This window comes from Oryctolagus cuniculus, chromosome 6, assembly GCF_051225735.1.
Source record: "Oryctolagus cuniculus isolate XC-2025 breed Fujian yellow rabbit chromosome 6, ASM5122573v1, whole genome shotgun sequence".
Taxonomy (NCBI): domain Eukaryota; kingdom Metazoa; phylum Chordata; class Mammalia; order Lagomorpha; family Leporidae; genus Oryctolagus; species Oryctolagus cuniculus.
The window spans coordinates 120,170,145-120,193,454 of NC_142872.1; the positions used below are offsets into that span (position 1 = coordinate 120,170,145).

At 43.5% G+C, this 23,310-nt stretch overlaps 1 protein-coding gene across 3 annotated transcripts in view; it reads right to left on the reverse strand.

The window, feature by feature from the left end:
* The window catches only part of CDH17 (cadherin 17), an 88,142-nt gene that overhangs the window by 14,855 nt on the left and 49,977 nt on the right, over positions 1–23,310 (reverse strand). For all 3 annotated transcript variants that reach the window (XM_089335531.1, XM_002710691.6, XM_070075290.2), the window contains 5 exons: positions 22,817–23,032; positions 18,985–19,061; positions 16,436–16,627; positions 2,943–3,187; positions 630–760 (listed from right to left, as the gene is read on the reverse strand). In XM_089335531.1, the coding sequence (XP_089191657.1) occupies positions 630–760; positions 2,943–3,187; positions 16,436–16,627; positions 18,985–19,061; positions 22,817–23,032 (861 nt within the window). The remainder of the gene's footprint in view (positions 1–629; positions 761–2,942; positions 3,188–16,435; positions 16,628–18,984; positions 19,062–22,816; positions 23,033–23,310) is intronic.

A 23,310-nucleotide genomic window follows, 5' to 3' on the forward strand; every position in this document is an offset into this window, starting at 1 on the left:
TCCCTGCAATTCCAAGTTCAGAGCCAGGGAAAGACATAGCATTTCCACAACTGAATTTAAGGGGCTGCAAGGATTCTAAAGAGTGCAAGGATGGCTCAGACATCCTGAATTATCTGTAGAACAGTGTTTCCTTTCCAAAGTTCTCCCTATTTTACAAAAACACAAATACAGTTTCACCCAAATCTCCTGCAGTCCCAAGATTTCTATTCTGCAGGCTCCAGCAAAGTGGATAACACGGCACCAAGCCTCTTCTGTTACGAACAGGATGCAACCTGAGGAGCTGTCATCTGAGGCTGGAGGACCAAGTACTGGTCTAGATCAATAGGGCACTGATTTGACCTTGCTCCCAGGAGAAACCCAAACCCCACAGCCCCTCTGAAAGAAGGAAGGTGATTCAGCCAGAAATGCAGGAACTTTCCTAGAAAAAGCTGTAACCCCTACAGGACACCACCGAGCAGGGGGCATCCCTGTAGCCTGCCTGGAAGAAGCTCTGTTTAGGGGCACATCTTCAATAATAACAGGAAGGCAAGGACACTCCCCTACACGCTTGTATCCTCCTCGTCCTTCCACCTTGATGACATTTGCACCATCCCACTTCCTGATAATCGATTTTTTTTTTTTTTGCTTACCTTTTTCCGTGGCCACTACTTGTACCTGATACACACTCTCAGCTTCTCTGTCCAGCGGAGCCACCGTAAAGATATCCCCGGTGGCGGAGTCGATTCTAAGCCACCCTCTCTTGTCGTTTCTCAGTGAATAACTTCATAAAGTAAAAACAGTGGAAAAGCAGCCCACGTTACTTTCCATGAAAACGTGAGCATAGTTCACGCATCAACATAGTATTCTATCATCAGCGTTCACAACATATTCAGACAATCACTCTTTCATTGAATGCTTTATTTGCACAGTGTCTGTCTTCACAAGGAAGAATCATTTGCCCTCACGATGACGTGTTTGACAGGTTTTGTTAGGAGAGGTCCAGTCACAAACTCTGGAAGAAAAGTTAAGCTTTTCTGGCTATTAAAGAAGTCAAAGTAAAACAAGCTAGAAGTAGCATTCAAACCCTCCTCACAGACCTGCCCCTAGTAGGAGCTGGAGCAGCCAGTGGTGGAGACGTTGGGGGGACGCTCTTGGACTTCTGGTGACAGAGAGTCCTTCATGGATCAACAAACAGCCATGGAGTACTTAACAGAATCGGGTCGTGGACCAAGGGAAAGGTTTACAAAGAGGGGCCCTTAAGCCAGTGGGGGAAATGAGACATAAAAGTAGACAATTCCAAGTAAGTGTGGTTAATAAATTGGAAGTGCACTTCTGGAATCCCAGAGAAATTTATGGGAATCAGACAAATCTGTCTGCAGGAGCAGATTTTAACAAAGGCAAGAAGAAAGATGACTCAAGCAGAAGGAAGGGCATGAGCTGGAGTAGAGAGGCAAGGAGGAGCTTGGTGGGTGTTAAGCAGTCCAGACACTTCAGCAGTGATGGCGAAGGATAAAGCTGCAGAGACCTGAAGATCAGATCCATGGGCAGTTGTCAAATGGTGTTAGACAGGAAGGTGACTCAGCCATGTTTGTGATTCAAAAGGGCTCATCAGTGATGAATTTGAGAGACAAGACAAAGAACCACAGGAGACCCCACCTGTATGCCCACCTGCCAATCAGGCTACATAACCACTCCCCTTTGGAAGTGGATAAAAGGTCTGGAGCAGAGTGGGCCTTTCCCTTGTTAGGGATTTTATCCTGAAGCAGACAGGAGCCCTTTGGGAAGTTTTGAAAGAGGACAGACTGTATGGTTTACTTTTCCAAAGGACCATTCTCACTGTGGTGCAGGGAACAGGCTCAAGGAATATGGGACTGGCAGGTGCAAGGCTGGACCAGCCCAGAGATGGTAGTACCTTGGACCATGGTAGAAGCAGTGAAAAACATTTGGATTCTGGATATTTTTCAGTGAAAGAATCTGTATTTGCTGATGAATTGCATTAGCATTCATTGAATGCTGGTGGATTCTGTTTGTACGCAGGTCAAAACTTTGGTGTCATCCTCAATTCTCAACTGACTTATTATTGGCATCTGAGCTACTGATTATTCCTCATTCTACAGACCTTTTTCTCATTTATCTTCCAGAACTGTGTCTTAGAGGACCCCCTCTCAGTCTCCTGTACACATAAGGGTACTTCAGAAAGTTGGTTGCAATGTGTATTATGAAAAAAATTATGCATGAATTTTTAAAACCTCTGCAACAACACAATTTTCTGTTAATTCTATTTCCCACTGAGTTGCTGAAGTGCCTTTGTATCTGTCTTGAGCCAACTACTCATCATTGCATCATTTCAAGGTTAATACGTGTGGGTCATATTACACTGTAAAAAACAATGGCTGTGAAATAATTACATTTTCTCAGCCACCTCAGCCTGAGCATGAGCCACTCCGGGGTAGCCTATGGAATGAGTCTTGCTGTTTCAGACCAGCTCTCTAAGTAACTTAAGCATCCTACTTCAAGAGAATCTCTTTAACCCTATAATAGGCGGCCTAGTGTGTGTGGTTGGGCTGTTGCTTTATTCTCTCTGTCCAGAATGGAACCCTCCCCAAACCCTAGCTCATGTGACTGGTTCAGATCCAAGGCCTGGCTCTGGTTTGCTCAGTGTCTGGGAGGTGACCCTCTTCCTGAACTTGCCAGTGCTTAGCCGGAATCTGCAACAAGTGTGCTGGGAAGGGGCCTATGCATTCTCAATGTCTCAGCCTGGATTCCCAATGATGAGCCACCATCCCTTGGAATGTCGCCCAGGGCATTGACCCCTGCCTGAGCCAAGGCCAAGGACACTGCTACAGATTGCTGATGGCCTTGGAGTCCGTGCAAGGCAGCTCCTCTGTCCTCACCCCTTCCACCTTCCCTCTGACCTTGGTTGCAGTGTACAGCTGGGCCTGCCCAGCACTAGTCTCCTTTACCTTACGTCCAGGCCTTCTGGATCCTTGGCAGTCACATTGCCCACTTTGGTGCCAACAGGTGCATCCTCACTGACTGTGGCTTGGAAAGCATACTGGGAAAACTGGGGTGCTTCATTCACATCTGTCACAGTGAGCTGGAATCTGGCTTGGGAGCTCGCGTTGTATGAAACACCAGACACCAGAGGTTCCGGATTTTCTGCTTGGACCACAATGTTGGAAACGGGTGCCGTTTCAAAATCAAGAGGCTGTATAGAGGGAAAAAAGAGGGGAAATTAACAGGGGGAGGTGACCAGCTTCCTTGAAAGATTGATTCCCTAAAGCACCTCAAAAAACTTGCATGCAGAGCAGCAGGTCTTAATCCAGAGTCAGCAAAAACCTGCCTCTCTGAAAGCTAACAGACCTTTGTGTCAGACCTTTAATATGCTAATGTGCATTGTCACTCTCCTGCCGAAACACTCCTCAAATCTCTTCTAACCCTGGGATATTTTCATCCAGCAGAGACTGATTGAGACACTCTAGACAGTTCTCAGAAGACAGCTTAGGAAATATTTACACTGTCGAGATATTTCCAATTGTTTTGTGGAGAATTATTTCCCAGTGGCCCGAAGGCCCAAGTGCCCAAATAAGACTCTAAACTCAGGGAGGGTGGGAGGGGTGAAGAGAAATGATGGAAAGAGAGGTCATCTGCTCTTTTTTCAGGTCATTGAGAGGCCAGACCGGGAATGAAGATCAAGAAGCCAACTTTGGTTTGGTTGGCGAGAGGATTTAATAGTTAGGGTTACCCAAGACACAAATAGAGTAAAGTGCTCGCTCTCGCGCGTGCGCTCTCTCTCTCTGAAAGTTTTTAAGCATAGGCTTAAGGCAACACGTGATGGGCCACCATAGGAAGGACTTACAGATGATAAAAGCAATTCGTTCCATGTGACTCTTCAGATCCCTTCAAGGTGGAGTCTAGGATTTTATGTGGGAACGCTTCCTAATACTGGACACCTGGAAAGTGGAGCAACCTCTACGGCGACCTTCCTACCTGAGACTGACACACTTCAGAGGATCCCTGAAACCTTAGGAAGAAAAAATCTAAATATGGTATATTTAAGGGACCTCCAAAAGTTCATGGAAAATGGAATTAAAAGATAATTTTATTTTAGTGCAAAAATTGTGAAGTCTTGGGTGGGTATTTGGCACAGTGGTTAAGATGCCACTTGGGACACCTGCGTCCCATATATGCGAGTGTCTTGGTTTGAGTTTTGGCTCTACTTCAGATTCCAACTTCCTGGTAACGCACACCCTGGGAGACAGCAGGTGACGGCTCAAGTAGCTGGGTCCGTGCCACCCACGTGGGAGACCTGGCTTGAGTTCTGGGCTCCTGGCTTCAGACTGGCCCAGGCCCAGATGTTGCAGGCATTTGGGGAGAGAACCAAAAGATGGAAGATCTGTCTATCTTTCAACCAAAATGAAAATAAAATTTTTAGAAGCCATTTTTGAAATTTACAGTTATGAATACATATTTGCTATGAACCTTTTGAAAACCCCTAATATTTATGATTTCAAACTTTTAGTTCCATTCTCCATGAACTTTTTAAAGTACCATGCTATTCATCACGTAAGCTGATACAGGCTGTTCAAGCAACAATTCCTCTTCTGCACACAACTGCCTTGAAAGGTCAAGCCTAGTGATTTAGCTTCACTCTGGAAGCACAGATAAAGTGCTGAGGGAAAGAGTATAAGACTGGGGGTATTTAACATTTTCACCAATGATCAGTGATGGGGAAAAGTATGCACATTCATTTTCCAGCTGACGTTCATGCTGGGTAAAAAGACTCATGATCCGAGAATTCAACAGGAGCAGATACAGTGGAAAGGGACACAATTTGCATTTTTCATAAAGCTGAAACCACAACAAACCCCAAAGAGCAAGAAAGTGGATCCCAGGAGAGATACTGATGAGCCACAGGGCTCAAGGGAATGACTTTGCTGCTCATGACCCTCGCTCGGCCCCAAGGGCCCCAAGACTGTGATGATCCATACCCTGCACCTGCAGAGCAGCAGTAGGAGGGCAGCACTGCTCAAACTTGTTTCACCTGCAGCTTTGCTCCGGGCGCACACACGCCACAATTCCTGACCTCCAGGCCTGCCCCTGGAGAGGCCGAGGCAGCAGTCACCAGTGTGTGTAATCCACTATTGAGTTAGGCCAAGTTTGGCTTCCTTGGGTAAGAGATGAAAGGATACCTACCCATAGGCAGAATCCTGACTCCAATAATTAAGGTAATGTCAGACATGCATTGAGTGCTAAGAACTCTATGTGTATTTCCCACTCAATTCTCCAGTATCCTTATTAGAAAGCTGCTACCATTTGGCCAATTTTAACAGACTGGGAAACTAGGACCTGAGTGGTTTCTTCATTTGGTCAAGGTCACAGAGCTAGTAAGTGATGAGGCCAACCTCCACAGAAATCATTTCCTGAGAGGAACCAGGGACTGGGTTCAAATTCCCAGTTCTGGCATTGCTGGGCAGCCTGGTGGCATCATGCTGTGGACTTGAACCCTTGACTGTATGTGGGGGGTTACTTCTGCCTCTCTCACGGTCAGTGTGAGAAGTAATGAGAGGCTGTGCAGAAGTGCCTCATCCTTATCCAAATAATGGCATTCTTCACAGAAATCGGTGAAAGGATCACAGATTTCACATGGATCCACCAGAGACCTTGAAGAGCCATGGCAACCTTAAAGAAAAGAACAAAGCTGAAGACAGCACAGTACCTGATCTCAAGACATACTGCAGAGCTATTGTAACCCAAACAGAATGACACCAGCATGAAAACAGACTCAAAGACCAATGGAACAGAATAGAAACACCAGAAATTAATCCACAGACCTATAGCAGACTTTTTTTTTTTTGACAAAAATGCCAAGAACATATATTGGACAGAGTACAGTCTGTTCAATAAACAGTGATTGGAGAGTATATATATATTTTTTTGACATGCAGAGTTAGACAGTGAGAGAGAGACAGAGAGAAAGGTCTTCCTTCTGTTGGGTCATTCCCCAAATAGCCGCTACGGCCAAAGCTACGCCGATCTGAAACCAAGAGCCAGGTGCCTCCTCCTGGTCTCCCATGAGGTGCAGGGCCCAAGCACTTGGGCCATCCTCCACTGCCTTCCCGGGCCCCAGCAGAGAGCTGGACTGGAAGAGGAGCAACTGGGACAGAATCTGGTGCCCCAACCGGGACTAGAACCTGGGGTACCGGTGCCACAGGTGCAGGATTAGCCTAGTGAGCTGTGGCAACAGCCAGGAGAGTGTATTCTTATCTCTCATTATGTATAAGAATCAACTCAAAATAGGTTATTGACCTAAATGTAACTCCTGAAACTATTAAATTACTAGGAGAAAACATAGGGGAAACACTTCAAGACATTGGTGTAGGCAAGGATATTTTAGATAAGACCCAAAAACTACAAGCAACAAGGGCAAACCCAGACAAATGGGATTAGATTATAAGAGACTAAGAAGCTGTGTATCTCACTTCCCATGTTGGATCATTCTCTCCCTTTTTTATTCTATCAGTATTTGCAGACACTATTCTTGTTTATGTGATCCCTTTGGTTCTTAGTCCTATCATTACGATCAATTGTGAACAGAAATTGATCACTGGGACTAGTGAGATGGCATTGGTACATGCCACCTTGATGGGATTGAATTGGAATCCCCTGGTATGTTTCTAACTCTACCGTTTGAGGTAAGTCAGCTTGAGCATGTCCCAAATTGCACATCTCTTCCCTCTCTTATTCCCACTCATATTTAACAGCAATCACTTTTCAATTAAGTTTCAGCACTTAAGAAGAATTGTGTATTGATTACAGTATTCAACCAAAAGTATTAAGTAGAACAAACAAAAAAAATACTAAGAGGGATAACATATTAAGCTGCTCATCAACAGTCAGGGTGAGGGCTGATCAAGTCACCGTTTCTCATAGTGTTCATTTCACTTTAACAGGTTTCCTTTTTGGTGCTCAGTTAGTTGTCACCTATCAAGGAGAACAAGTGGTATTTATCCCTTTGGGATTGGCTTATTTCACTCAACATAATGTTTTCCAAATTCCTAACAGGGATCACTTTTCAGTTAAAATTTAAACACCTAAGTATAATTGTGTGTTAACTACAGAGTTCAACCAATGGTACTAGAACAAAAAAAAAATACTAAAATGGATAAAGTATTACATCGTACATCAACTGTCAGGACAAGAGATACACAGCAGACCCATAGAATGGCAAATGTCCTAACAGCACTCTGGCCTCATAATCAGCCCTTAAGGCATGTGGATCCGGCTGAAATGCCCATGAGAGTATTTCAGGCATGGAAATCCAAGACACTCTGGGGGGAAAAAAAAAAAAACCTAAATGAAAGATCTCCACGAGTGAGATCCCAGTGGAAAGAATGGGTCATCAAAGAAGGAGGTACCTTTCTCTGAAGGGAGGAGAGAACTTCTACTTTGACCATGGCCTTGTCTAAATATGATCAGAGTCAGTGAACTCAGGGGGCTTCCATAGCCTTGGCAGCTCATGACAAGAGCCTAGGGTGATTACTGAGGCCATAACAAGAGTGTCAATTTGTTAAGTCAACTTACTCCTCATGTAGGATCTTTATCCTTAGTGTGCTGTACATTGAGATTTAATGCTATAACTAGTACTCAAACAGTATTTTTCACTTTATGTTTCTGTGTGGGAGCAAACTGTTGAAATCTTTACTTAATGTATGCTAAACTGATCTTCTGTATATAAAGAGAATCGAAAATGAATCTTGATGTGAATGGAAGGGGAGAGGGAGTGGATAAGGGGAGGGTTGCGGGTGGGAGGGACGTTATGGGGGGGGAAGCCATTGTAATCCATATTCTGTACTTTGGAAATTTATATTCATTAAATAAAAGTTAAAAAAAAAAGAGACTAAGAAGCTTCTACATAGCAGAGGAGTAAAGCAGCAGAAGGGGAGAAAATATTTGCAAACTTCTCATCTGGCAAAGATTACTATCCAGAAAATACAAGAAATTCAAACAGCAAAAATAATCTGGTTTAAAAATGGACAAATTATCTGAACAATTCACAAAAGATATGCAAATGGCCAAAAATATATGAAAAAATTATGATTATTATTAATTATCAAGGAAATGCAAATCATTACTACAATGAGACATCGTCTCACACCAGTTAAGATTATTAAAAAGACATAAATGGAGCCAGCGCTGTGGCACAGCAGGTGAAGCTGCTACTTGCAGTGCAGCACCACATATGGGCACGGATTTGTGCCTAGGAAGGCAGCAGAGGATGGTCTAAGCTTGGATCCCTGCACCCATGAGGGAGACCTGGAAGAAGCTCCTGACTCCTGGCTTCAGATCAGCGCAGCTCCAGCCATTGCGGCCATTTGGGGAGTGAACCAGCAGATGGAAGACCTCTCTGTAACTCTGCTTTCAAATAAAAAAAAAATAAATCTTTTTTTTAAGATGACATAAATACTGGCAAGGATGTAGCAAGAGGGGAACTCTCATACATTGATGTGGGAATGTAAATTAGTACAACCACTATGGAAAACACTATGGAGATTCCTTTAAAAACTAAAAGAACCACCATGTGATCCAGTTATCCCACTATTGATTATATATATCCAGCAAGTGAAATTATCAAAGAAATACCTTCACTTTCATGTTGACAGTAGCACTATTCTCAATAGCTGAGATATAGAATTAACTAAGGTGTCCACCAACAGAAGAGTAGATAAAGAAAATGTGGTGTAAGTACACAATAGAATATTGTTCAGCCATAAAAAAATGGAATCCTGTACTTTGCATCAAAGTACATGGAAATGGAGGGTATCAGATTAACTGAAATAAGCCAGGCACAGAAGATTGATAGTGCATATCCTCACTCACTGAAGACCACAATGGTTGAGTGATTACTAATGACTGGGAAGCATGGGAGGGAAGAGTAAAGAGGTGAGATAAGAGACATCAAAACACAGAAAGGAGGTATTCGTTCTGGTGTTCTATAGCTTAGTAGGGTAACTATCATCTGGGATAATCTGTGATCTATTTTAAAACACCTAGAAAAGAGTCCAAAGGTTCTTTGGTTCCCAACACGTAGAAATGATCAGTGTTTGAAGAGATGGAGATGCTCTATTACTCTGATTTGATAATAAGCCCTTGTATACATCTGTGGAATTATCACACTGTATCCCATAAATATGTACGAATAATACAGAAAAACCAGTTGAAATAAGAAACATCTCCAAGGGCCACCTTACACTTTTTTCTCTTTGTAGATCATAAATAACTGTGTAGATTACTTGTTGCTATCCTAATTCTTCCCATCTTCAGAGAGCAACAGAAAACTCTGAAAATTTAACTTTAAAATTGTTTTTTTAACTTTGTTTATTTTTAAATTTACACATAGTAAACTTCACGTTTTGGTGTATAGTTCTAAAATACAAACTTAATCACTTAAAATCATTAATACAACCTTGGAACAATTGTGACTTCATAGGCAGGGACTCAGAAGTTTGGCTAAGCCATACATAAGAAACCACATTGTGGGGGCTGGCACTGTGGTATAATGGGCTTAGCCTCTGCCTGTGGCACCAGCATCCCATATGGGCACTGGTTTGTCTCCCAGCTGCTCCTCTTCCAGTCCAGCTCTCTGCTATGGCCTGGGAAGTAGAAGATGGCCCAAGTGCTTGGGTCCCTGCACTTGTGTGGTAGACCCAAATGAAGCTCCTGGCTCCTGGCTTTGGATCAGTCCGGCTCTGGCCATTGTAGCCATTTGGGGAGTGAACCAGCAATGGAAGACCTCTCTCCCTCTCCCCCTCTTTCCCCCCCTTCTCTTTCTTTGTATCTCTGCCTTTCAAATAAATAAATATTTAAAAAAATCCTTATCATTATTCCCTAAATGATAAAGTATAACAAATATCTACATAGCATTTACACTGTGTTAGGCCTTATACATAATCCAGAGGTTCAAGTATAGGAGATGTAAAGATTCATGGAAACATTACATGATTTTCTATAAGGGACCTGAGTATCCAGATTTTGGTGTTGCAGAGAGTTATTCCTGGAACCAATCTCCTGTGGATACTTGGGGATGAGTGTGGTAAGCGTCTGGTGGGGCCAGCAGCTGTGCCTTTCAAAGTTCCAGGGTTTAGTCTCTGTTCTGTCAAATGTTACCTTCCTACGGATGGTCAAACAAATCCTCTCACTTGAGAACTGTTATCACGATGCCCAAGGGACAGTGATCTGGGACTTCATGGGCCTAAAGCACGAGTTGCGTTATGATTTTTATGCCACTGGTTAATAATTGTCTATGGTACAGCATTCAATTATCCACTCAGTCAAGCAATATTAATTGAACTGCTATATGCCAGGCAATATTCTAGACACTTGGGATATGAACACATTCAAAATAAGGATGTGACAGAGAGTTTGGTCAGAGGCCTACTCTATTGTAACACACTTCCTCATGTCAACGTTGTGTGGGGGAACATACCTACTGCTCCTGGCTACTGTTAATCTTGAGGTTACTAACATCTTCCTCAAAGTGCCTGCTCACCACAAATGGCCACCTTAACTTATATTGGTTTGTAGTGCAGCCGCCAGCACACTGTACTCAGATCCTTCAGCAGCTAACTCTATTGGTAGAGTTTCTATTGCTCTACTTCCGGTCCTTTGTAACTGGGAAGCTTCACTCTTCTCTAGGAAGGCATTTTAACTTTAATTGGATGACACTGAGTGCTGCTTCCAACTGACTCAGTTAATAAATCCTTTTCATACTCAGATAAGGCAGCTACAGAGCAAAGGGTCAAGATTAAGGTGTATGTGGCAGGGGACAGGAGTAGGTCGAGAGGGAGTTGGGAAATCCTATATGAAGAAATAGGAGCTAAGTAGATTTTCAATATGGCTAAGCAGAGATGCCTGGCTGTCCTCCGCAGAGAAGAACCACAGATAAGAAATCCAGGTGCTGATTTTTGAAGTGAGTGCCCGAGGCAGAATGCTGGAATTCTTCCAGGCAAGTGTGCAGGACACAGAGACCTGGGGTGGCAGCACAGGAGAGGAACTAAGTGCCCCCTGACTGCAGCCTGACAGGCATCCCCCTGCATAGGGGAAGGTAAATAGAAGAGCTTTACTAGTGTCCATCCCCATGGATGCCTTACACTGGCAATTCTTGGGACAGGAGTCCACGGTCATTGCCAGCCTGGAGCCCAGTACAGGAGCTACCTGGCATATACAAAGTAGCTTTGCTTCAGAGAAGGAACTCATTCTGTCTCCTCAACAGCTCCCAGGGCAGTTGTGGCACTGACTTGGCAAAGGAGACACAGAATCCATACTGTCCTAGAGGTTGGAAACCTCTACAAGTCCCGACCCATGGGGCTCCACTGACACCCCACCATCCTAGCAAAAGGAACCACAGCCTCACAACCTCGACTACAACTAGCAGAGCAACTTGGACCCCAGTGCCCCGGTCCAGGCAGCACTCAGCACTGCAGGGGACAGGGGCATTCTGCGCCTAGGACCTAGAAGCAGGGACACCTGCCCTACCAGATTTCCGCCCCAACACCCTTGCTGACTGTGGGACCCTGCAAGGACTACCAGCCCGAGACTTCAGCCACTTGGACCACTGCTGTGTCTTCTCACTTCACCCAGACTGCTTGCTAACAGCATCCTGTGACCTGGGACGATGAGCCATCCCGCCCCCAACACGCCCCATCAGGACTACAGGCCAACGCTCCTGGGACCCTGTCCTTTCCACTCTGGACCACAACCAGGACCATTCTCTCAGTCCCAACTGTGGTCTAAAGCTCCTACAGTCCCAGCCACCACCCTGCTAAGAGCAAGCCATGGTCAGAAGCACAGCATCTCACAAGGATAATAGGCTGGTGTTCCTGTGAACCCAGCTGCACAGCCAAAGCCTGAAATGCTTGCCCCACTCAGATCGTCTGCCAAGAGCATTTCTAAAACCATGGCCCTGACCCATGGGCTACCACAGACCCATCTCTACCCTCTTGGGCAGCTGCCAGGACCCAGCAACCCACCAATACTACAGATAAGTGCTTCTGCAGCTCCACCACTGGACACAATGACACCACTGGGACTGAAGAGCACCCCAGGGCCCCACCGCTGTAGCCGTCAATTGCAGCAGAGGAAAGTATAGGGAGAAGACACTGTGTGCTCCCTCTGGAACTAAAGCCAAAGAAGCAGACCAAACTGACACCTGAAAACACATCTTTAGAAAAAAAGCCTTCTACCACAAAAGCCACACTTAAAAAGCAGTAGAGCAAGTGATCTACCCAATGCGCAAATATCACTGCATGGACACAGCAAATATGAAAAAGCTAGGCATTCTGATGCCTCTAAAGGAAAACAATAATACTTTAGTGACAGACATCAAAGAGGAGGAAACTGTGAAATGCCTGACAAAGGATGGTTACAATGATACTCAAAAAGAGGAGAGAGTAGAGGATATTCTTTTGTACAAATATAAGGAATAAAGAAATTAGTAAAACAATGCATGGCATGAATGAGAAATTAAACGATAGAGATCTTGAAAAAGGATCGGACAGAAATCTTAGAAATGAAAAACTCTTGGGCCCTGCACCTGCATGGGAGACCAGGAGGAAATACCTGGCTCCTGGCTTTGGATCGGCACAGTGCGCCGGCCACAGCAGCCACTTGGAGGGTGAACCAACGGAAAAGGAAGACCTTTCTCTCTGTCTCTCTCTCTCACTAACTCTGCCTGTCAAAAAAAAAAAAAAAAGAAGAAAAAATGAAAAACTCTAAGAAAATTTAAAAATGCTGTTGAAAACCTCAATAAGACTAGATCAAGCAGAAGACAGAACATCTGAACTCCAAGACAGACCTGTGAAATGTCCCAGTCAGGCACAGGCACAGTGACAAAGAAGGAAGACAGCAACTGAGACCTTCACAAGGAAGTGAAAAACCTTCCAAATTTTTGGGAATCCCTGAGAAGGAAGAGAGGACTAAGGGCATGTAAACCTATTCAATGAATAGTTGAAAATGTTCCCAACCAGCCAGCGCCGTGGCTCACTAGGCTAATCCTCCGCCTGCGGTGCCGGCACACTGGGTTCTAGTCCCGGTCAGGGCACCAGGTTCTAGTCCTGGTTGCCCCTCTTCCAGTCCAGCTCTCTGCTGTGGCCCGGGAGTGCAGTGGAGGATGGCCCAGGTCCTTGGGCCCTGCACCCCATGGGAGACCAGGAGAAGCATCTGGCTCCTGGCTTCGGATCAGCGCAGTGCGCCAGCCACAGCACACTGGCCGTGGTGGCCATTGGAGGGTGAACCAACGGCAAAGGAAGACCTTTCTCTCTGTCTCTCTCTCACTGTCCACTCTGCCTGTCAAAAAAAAAAAAAATGTTCCCAACCTATAGGACTATAGGATACCAAATACATATGACCAGAGAAGTAACTGGGGTTCACAAAGGAATTTAAAATACCAGAAGGGTAAAAATATATTCAAAGAGGTAATAACAGAAAACTTGCCAGACCTAGAAAAAGATACAATTCTCTAGGTGTAAGAAGGTCACAGGTCATCAGATTCAATTCAACCACATCTGCCCCAAGAGACAGAATAATCAAGCTCTCCAAGGCTAAAGACAGGATTCTCAAAGCTGCAAGAGAGAAGAAACAAAAACACAAAGAGGTCCCAGTTCATCTGACTTCAGACTTCTTCCTTCAGAAGGAGGGATTAGAATGAAGGGAAAAAAAACCTGACCCCCAAAAACGCTGTACCCGGCAAAGCTACCCTTCAGACATGAAGCTGACATAAAGACATTCCCAAACAAAAACAGAGACTAGACTGCCACCAGACCTGCCTTACAATAAATGCTAAAGGGAGAGTTTTTCCAAATTAAAAGAAAGAGATGCTAAGAAGAAAATATCAGAAGGTATAAAACTTACTGGTAAGAGTAGCTGCATGGACAAATTCAGAATGCTTCTAATACAGTAAATATGGTACATAAGCTAGAAAAGCAAAGCAACTGAAAATAAAAACTACATTAATATGTTGAGAGTCAGGTATTTCTATCAAGATGTAAAATGAGACATCAAAAATCCAAAATATGGGAAGGGATAGAATGTACATGTAAGAGTTCTTAATGTGTATTTCTTAGCTCTTGTTTCTTTCTGTACATTTGTAATCAATGTCAAGTAGATATCATTTCAAAACACCTTGTTTTAAACAAAATAAGGTTTTTTAAGCTTTGTGGTAACCACAGAGCAAAAATCCCATAATAAACTTACCAAAATTAACGAACAGTGAGTCAAAGTACACTACTAGAGAAACTCATTTAACAACAAATGAAAGAGAGAAAGAAACTACAATGAAACTAGAAAACAAGTCTCAAAAAGCAGGAATAAGACCTTACCATCATAATTACCTTATTAAATTTTCCAAGTAAAAGATATATCGTGACTGAATGGATAAAGCAAGATCCAGCTATATGCTACTTAGAAGAAATTCACTTCACCTTTAAAGACACATATAGAAAGTGAATAGGGGCCGGCGCCGTGGCTCACTTGGTTAATCTTCTGCCTGTGGCGCCAGCATCCCATATGGGCACTGGGTTCTAGTCCCGGTTGCTCCTCTTCCAGTCCAGCTCTCTGCTGAGGCCTGCGAGGGCAGTGGAGGATGGCCCAAGCGCTTGGGCCCTGCACCCTCATGGGAGACCAGGAGGGGGCACCTGGCTCCTGGCCTCAGATCGGCGTAGCTCCGACCGTAGCGGCCATTTGGGGAGTGAACCACCGGAAGAAGACCTCTCTCTCTCACTCACTAACTCTGTCAAATAAATTAAAAAAAAAAAAAAAAAAAAAAAAAAAAAAAAACCTCATTGTGGTTTAAAAAAAAAAAGTGAATAGACAGAATAATATATCTCAGGCAAGGGAACACAAAAACAAGCAAGACTAATATACTTCTATCAGATAAAGTAGATTTCAGATCAAAAGCAGTAAAGAGAGACAAGTAAGGTCATTATATAGTGATAAAGGATTTAATCCAGAAAGAGGAAATAATTGTGATATATATGTACCCAAATCAGAGTATTCAAATAAAGCAAATATTAATATATTTATATCAGATAAACTCTAATGAAATACTAGAAGGGAACTTTAACACTCACTTTCAGAAATCAACAGATCATTCAGGTAGAAAATCAACAAAGAAATACTGAAGTGTACCCTATGGACATGCACAGAATTTTCCATCCAACAGCTGCAGAATATACGGTCTTCTCAGAAGCACAAGGAACATTTTCCAGGATAGATCAAAACAATCTCAACAAATTTCTAAGTCATATTAGCTACATATTCTGATCCCAATGCAATAAACTTAAAAATCAATAACAAGAAAACTTTGGCAATTAAATACATGGAAATTAAGGAATTTACTCCTGAAAAATCAATAGATCAAGGAAGAAATTAAGAAGGAAATTTAAAGAAATTTTTCTTGAAACAAGTGAAAATGAAAACACAACATCTCCAGACTTATGAAATTCAGCAATAACAGGACTAAGAGGGAAATTTATAGCAATCATTGCCTACATCAAAAAGCAGAAAGATCTCAAACAACTCACTATTGCATCTCAATGAAAAAGAAAAGAACTAAAACCAAAATTTAATATAAGGAAAGAAATAAAGCTCAGAGCAGAAATAAATGACATAGAAACAAAAAAATACAAAAAAAAAAAATCAATGAAACAGAGTGGTACTTTGAAAAGATAAACAAAACTGACAAACCCTTAGCTAGTCTAAGAAAAAAAGAGAAAAGATTCAAATAAAATCAGAGTCAAGAAGGGAGGCATTACAAGTGAGAACACAGAAATGAAAAGCATTATTATGGACAATTATATGGCAACAGATTTGATAACCTAGAAGAAAGGGATAACTTCACAGACATATATGTACACTTTACCAAGGATGGGGATGAAAGGATGAACTTGTCTTTAGCCTTGAACGAAGAACTACCAATGAAGACTCAAGACCTGGCACTTTAGAAGTATCTGTAGCCTAAAGGACCCACAGGGCTCATCCATCCAAACTCACGTCTGCAAAGGGGCAAGTGAAGTCCTGAGTGCCACTCCCCACCCCTCACAGTTGCTGGAGTTAGCAAATAATAGAGCATTGCTAAGGAAATATGGTGTCAGATAAGCAAGTTTTTAGGGTATGTCCCAAATATTGCATGGAACATACTGATGCTAAAAAATTGTATCATGTTTTATATATTTTACTTGGGAATATTACTTCCCTATAAAAGTCACTTAGCCAGTTAGTGACAGAGCCAAGACTAGAATCCTTACTTTCTGTCTGGCAGGAGGGCAGACATGACAAGTATTCTGGGCGCCCATTGCCATGACCTGAGTGGTCACCGTTAATGTTACCTCTGCTTGCAGGTCTTCACACAATCATAAGTAAATTAATCCACCAAGAAGGACAAATGCAAATGGCTACTCACCTTTTTGATCTTGACATAGCCCACACTGGTTTGGGGATCCGTGTCAACCTCCAGTCGTCCCTCACTGTCTCCCTCTATAATCCGATAGAGGATTTTAGAACTCCCAGTAAACGGCTCATCAGCATCGGTGGCTCGGATGGTTAAGATGACGGACCCCACACCTGTGTCTTCAGCAAGAGTCAGGTTTCCATACTGAGGAAGAACAGGCGAAGAAAAGAATGAGAACATCCATTGTTATCAAATAGAACCATCTCTTTGGTTTCACAATGGACACAAGTCATAGTTTTATTAATATTGATGGGGTAGGTTTTTCCTGTTGATGGATAAATTGCAGTTGATTTTCACATCAGCCATATTCATGAACCAATATCCATGGCACCAAGGAAAACAACATTTCAGAGAACAACTACTAGAATTCTAAAACACATTCCTCCTCCTCTATCCAAGCATGTTTAATCAACTGTAACTATTATTATAGTAATTGTATCAATAAACAGTTGGGATATTTTGAGTACCTACAATGTGGCAGGCACTATTCCTATACTTTTTACATTGATTCTTAAATCAACCAAGGAATAGAGGTTAAAAGCTTGAATTCTGGGACCACATGGCCCAATTATGAGTCCTAAACTTGTTGTTTATTAGTTGGGTGACTTGTAGCAAGTTACCTCACTTTTTAAGGGTCAGTTTCACCATCTGTGTTATGGAGATAATAGGAGCTACCCTACTTCATGCTTGCTGTGTAGGATAAGAGAGATAATACATGGAAAGTCCCTGAATGCCTGGTACACAGTACGTGCTCAATGAAGGCAAGCAATAAAACACCTTATATTATCTCCATTTTTTAAAGAAAACTTTAATAAATATAAATTTCAAAAGTACAACTTTTGGATTATAGCGGTTTTCCCCCCATAACCACCTTTCCACCTGCAAACCATCCCATCTCCTACTCCCTCTCCCATCCCATTCTTCATTAAGATTCATTTTTAATTATCTTTACATACAGAAGATCAACTTAGTATGTACTAAGTAAAGATTTCAACAGATTGCACCCACACAGACACACAAAGTATAAAGTACTGTTTGAAGGCTAGCTTTACCGTTAATTCACATATATTATCTCCCTTTAAAAAAGGAGCAAAGAATTGGAGAGGTTAAACCCAGGATCACACAGCCAGTGAATCAGAGAGTTGGAATTCAATGTCATCATTGTTCAACTCCTAAACCCCTGGCATAGAACATCTCCCACTCCCCCTGCAAGTTCCCCAGGTCAGCTCTCTTGGCATCACATCTTAAAGATGGCAACAGGGAGGCTCGAGAGAGGACCATGGTAGTGACAAAGGCAAGCTCACCCTCTCTATAGCCAGATTTGCACTTCTCATTACGTCTAAGACTCCCAAAGCAAGCTTCCAGCCCTCAATCTAAAAAGTGCCATCTAGATGAAACACAGGGAGATTATGACACTAGGAAGAGATGAGGTGCCCACAAAAACGGGGGCTAAGAAGAAACAAGTCCTTTAAGTCCTGCTTGCTTACTCACAGTCACCTTTTAAAAAATTTTATTTAAGTTGTACAAGTTTCATGTATTTCATATATACAAATTTAGTAACATAGTGATACTTCTCACCCTACCCTCCCTCCCTTTTTCCTCCTCCCTCTCCTATCCCCACTCTTAATTTTTACAAAGATCTACTTTCAGTGACTGTTATACAAGGTAACATCCAGTCACACCTCTTACCTCCCCGAGCCTCCTCAGAAATCAATTCCCTTCTTTGTCACAGCCTTGTCCCTGCTTAGATTTACGAACAGCATCACAGGGCTCTGGCTGCCCCGTAACTGCTTCTAACGTGACCTAACAACCCAGTCAAACGGGTTTCTCTCTCCTTGCAAATAAACAGAGCCATCTCTATCCAGGGAAGCAGTGACAATGCCATCATCAAGTCTTAAGCCCATTTCACCAACAAGGAAAGAGTAACCTGCATTTTTCTTGATGTTCTAAATTAACCTTCTTCTCATTATGCCCACTTCTCCCGATTCTTGCAAACGTCACAGCACATTTTTTTTCCCTTTGGCTCAAGCCACAGATTCATTTATTTCTTCTCTTTTGCTCTTACTCCATTATTACAAAATAACTTTCAGTTGCTGATATTCCAAATACTAAATTTTTGGCCAAAAAATGCTGTTTAAGACTTAGCAGTAATCTATTATCCTAACACACACAAAATAGGTAGTGACAAACTACAAGTAGCTATTCAACTCCCTTCCATTTGACAAAGATTGTGGCTGTAGCTTTTAAGCAGCCCTTGGAATAAATGAAGGCTGGCAGGAATTTATAAACAGTTGTTCCCAGATACAGTAACAGTAAATATTACTGTTCCCTGGAGATTTGCACTGAAGATGGTATCTGGGTTTGTTATTGGTGTACTAAGCAAGGCTGTGTGTTAAGTCTGGCATTTTCCCCCTGGAAATTTATCTGTCTTTATCCCAGAAGTCAGGGTCAAGTATAACATAAACAAAGGAAAGGAAAAATGAACAGTGACAACTACTCACATCTGACTTTTCAAAGATGGGGATCTGATCATTGATATCAATAACGTTGATTTGCACAAGACAGAGGGTCTTGAAATCTGAAAACCAAAGTCACATCACAGAAATTTTCACTGAAAATCATGCATTAAGATCAGAAATCTACAAGAAAAAAAATGACAAGTGAAATAACAGCTATTGCCACAATTTTTGCAACTGACTTGTAATGTAATTTACATGGAAAGAGATTTCTCTACTCCTCACCTGCACAAGCAGGTCACCAAGGTGGAGGCGGAAGAAAGAATGGAGAGAAGTTTCCCTGGGCTCCCCATTGCTCTCCACCTGCCTGCATCCCAGGGAAGGGTTGTTCCTGAGCGGGATGGCCCCTTTTTTGTGCAGGAGTCTCTCTCCTTCTGACTAGTGCAACGCATATTGTCTTCAAAATCCACTACAAAACTATCCTGCTGGAAATGCTTCCCTGGGCATTCCAGCGAATGTTTTTTCTTTTCTGAATACAGCCATCCTACATCTGGTCTGGGCTCTCTGATGGGGAGATTCAGGGTTACTAGCCCCCCCGCCCTTAAGAAGAGAGAAAGTGGAACAATTACCTTCCCCTATTGGAGGCTAACGGGCCACCACGGGACCCTGGGAAACAGCCCAGGCTTTTAGGGGCAGGTTTGACCATTCAAAGACCTACTCAGATACAGCAGGTCAACCCCAGACCTGAGAAGAGCATGGAGGCCAGGTGGGCATGCAATGCCTGGGGAGAGAGCCAGCACAAGCAAGAAAATGGTAGGTTCTCGGTTGTGGTTGCCACTGTTATGACCAAAGCAAACTGTACTGCATGATGGCCAGGACTCTGGGCTTGGGGATTCTGGCTGTCAGATATGTGAGAGCTTGGATGTGCTACGAAGTGTCTGTGTACCTCAGTTTGTCTATAAAATGTAGACAATAACAGAATCGAGGCTCTCCTCATAACAATGATGAGTGGCATCTATGTGCCAGGCCCTGGATTGAGTGCTTTACCTGTGTTGTTTACCTTCATAGTCACGTCCTGACCAAGATACTGTTATCGTTCCACTTAGGTGACAGATGGAGCCTCCAGCAGATGAAGAAGGTAAGTAACTGCCTAAGGTCACACAGCTAGCGAGGGCGCCAGGACTCAAACCCTGTGCACTTTCCACCACTGCCACTCCTCGCCCTGCTCCGTGCCCCAGGAGGCTGACCTCACCACCTGCATCAACAGATGCCATCCCTCTGGGTAACAGTTGGGTTCTGCCATCAGGAAGCTCTGGCAGGAGACTAAGGAAGGGCAGGAGTCAAGCAGCGGGGGGTTCCCCTCTCCCATGGCTACAGACACATGTCTTGCTCCCTTCCCTTGACACCATGGGCTGTCCACCCTGCCTCATACCTCCTGTTGGTTTCCCTTAACCCTGCCTAGAACCTTACAACCTTAACAAATAATCCTTTCTTCAGATTCTTTTTGGTACCCTTTGCAAAGCCCATCCCATTCCTGCAGGGATCTGAGATGCTCAGATAGTCTAACCCGAGACCTTGTGATCCATACATCAGATATGATGCTGGGCACTGATCAAATGATCAGCAAGCAGCTACTGATTCAAGTTGGGTCCAGCTTCCAGAATATGTGGAGACACACATGTGATTGAAGACTGGGGTGGTTACAGGCCCTGAACTCATGGACTCAATGCTCCGCTCAAACCTTGTTTGGGCCAACAGCACACTTCTTAGATAACAGGCCCTCCTTGATTTTTATGTAAAGCCATGTTAATGATAGCCTAATCTCTAGTTTTCTGTAGTGTACAATTAAGTGTTTCATTCCATCAACATATACACTATATGTAAGTTTTATAATCTGGTCCATATTTTCTATAGTAGCACTTATGAACACAAGCAATTTATAATCTAATTTCTATTTTATGCTCTTATCACTTTAAACTGCTTCAGGTCTCCCAGCATTAGCATGTGGGATTGTTGCTCTCACAATAAGCCCTACACAGCTTTGTCACTTGTCACACATCTTCCAAGACTCAGCAGTGACACCTTCCAGAAAACCATAGCGCTCTCCCTCCACTGAGTTCCTCATTTTCTTCATGGGCTACATAGGATGTGTCCCTTGAAATGTATTGATTCACATGTCCCTCTCCTCCATCAGAATGACCCTTCTTTCCTGAGGGTCCTTCAGGACCAACCTTGGGTCCTACTCATCTGTATATCCCAATATCCTGCCTGGTGCCTCACAGTAAAAGCTCAATGGCTGTTTGCTGAAAGAATGCATGGCTAATGTGTGAAATTCTTAGTTCATCATAGAGAAGAGCGATTTCTTATAGTAACTTCTGCTGTACCTCAACACAATGTGAGACAAACATTGGAACCTCAGTATTTGTCAGACTGCTGGCTTTCAAATGTTCTACTCTGGGGGCCTGCTAAACACTGGTTCTCCCAGCATAGGAACATCCATGCAAAGGAGATAAGTGTGAAGCCCAGTGTGAAATCATGTTCTTTTCTTTTCTTCTCTATCTCTACACAATCTGTGACTCCCAGTACAACAATTACTACATTATTTGGTAATCTTTGATCTAGTGCTAGTTAACTCAAGGAAGGGTTCTTGACCATCTACACTCATCTGAGTGCCCTGTAAATGACTCACTCACCCTCTCTCACTCTCGCTCTCTCTAGATAAGTGTATTTTTGTGTATCCATGCACTTTTGTCTAACACAGTGAGCAACTATTTGAGAAAACATAGTTTTCATCAGATTCTTAAAGGGTCTTGTGACCCAACCAATATTAAAAACCACCTGCTCTGAAGTGAGGAATTAAGTCTGGTGATGTCATCAAATTGCCAACTGGAAGCACATAGGAGAAGGCAGAACTTCCCCAAAAGATGCATTACTACTCCACCTTCATACAGCGGTCCCAAAGGAAAAACTGGGAAATCTTATGAGCATGAAATGTGCAGGGGGCCGACGCTGTGCTGCAGGTTAATCCTCTGCCTGTGGTGCCAGCATCCCATACGGCCACTGGTTCAAGTTGCGGCTGCTCTACTTCTGATCCAGCTCTCTGCTATGGCCTGGGAAAGCAGTAGAAGATGGCCAAATGCCTGGGCCCCTGCACCCGCATGGGAGACCTGGAAGAAGCTCCTGGCTCTGGATCAGCACAGCTCTGGCCATTTTGGCCATTTGGGGAGTGAACCAGTGGAAAGAAGACCTTACTATCTCCCTCTGTCTGTAACTCTACCTCTCAGAACAAAAGAATGTGCAGACTTCTACAACTGGAATATGAACTGATGACAGCCCCATGGCTGTGCTCTGAAATCCAACGCTGCAGTTGCACTGGGACCTCACTTCCCTGGGACACCCACAGCCAGCGGCTGAGCACAGCAGTGGTACCACGGTAGGCCCATTCGCAGAGATAACAGACTCCTGTGATGGCCTGTGTTGGACTCCCTGACCACCATGATAAACTCTCGATAGACTTCCCAGGGGTCCAGGGCATTCCCCCCAACTCCCATCCCCACTCTCTCCTTCGCTCAGGGTCAGGCTTGTATTATGGTCTATGGGCTCACCCAGCCTTCGCTGTGTACCCGCCTCCCCAGTTGTTCTCAAAAGCATCTGCCTAGTAAAATCCTTATAACTCCAACGCCCTCTTGGCCACATCACTGACCTGTATGGAACAGAACTGGCTGCCTCTGCATGCATGTGTTTCACAAGGAAAGCAAAGAACTGGAGTTGGCCTCCTCCTCTAAGACTCACATATCCAGGGATCAGAGCATCCTAACAGAGAAGAACTAGAAGGGAAGCAGTTTTGTGTACTCACGGCAGCAGCTCCAATACTAACCTTGGTCGGATACTTCTACTGTTAAATTGTACTGAGGGGTATCTTGCTTCTTCAAGGACTGTTTACCCAACTGGAACTTCCCCTCAAATTTTTCAACCAGGAAGAGTTCATCTGCAGGAATTTTGGGGACTTGCTCCACAATCCGGTACATTAACAAGCTGCTGGGGGTGTTTTCCTTATCCCTGTCTTGGGCAGTCAGTGTCCCAATATTGCTGCCTATGGAGAACAAGAGAGAGAATGCACCCATTACAGGCTCCATGCAATCTTTTACTTTTTAAAAGGCTTTGCTGGATAAATAAGTTCCTAGAAAATCCCATAAATAACTCCAAGGAGCAGGCACAGGCTCTCAGATTTACTTCGGCCCTGTGACCCCTTCCATGGTGTCATGGGTCAAACACTGTAGCATATCACTTTGCTAAGGCTGCCATAAAGTGTCATGAACTGAGTGACTTCAACCATGGAAATTCATTTTCTTCCAGTTCTGCAGGCTGACA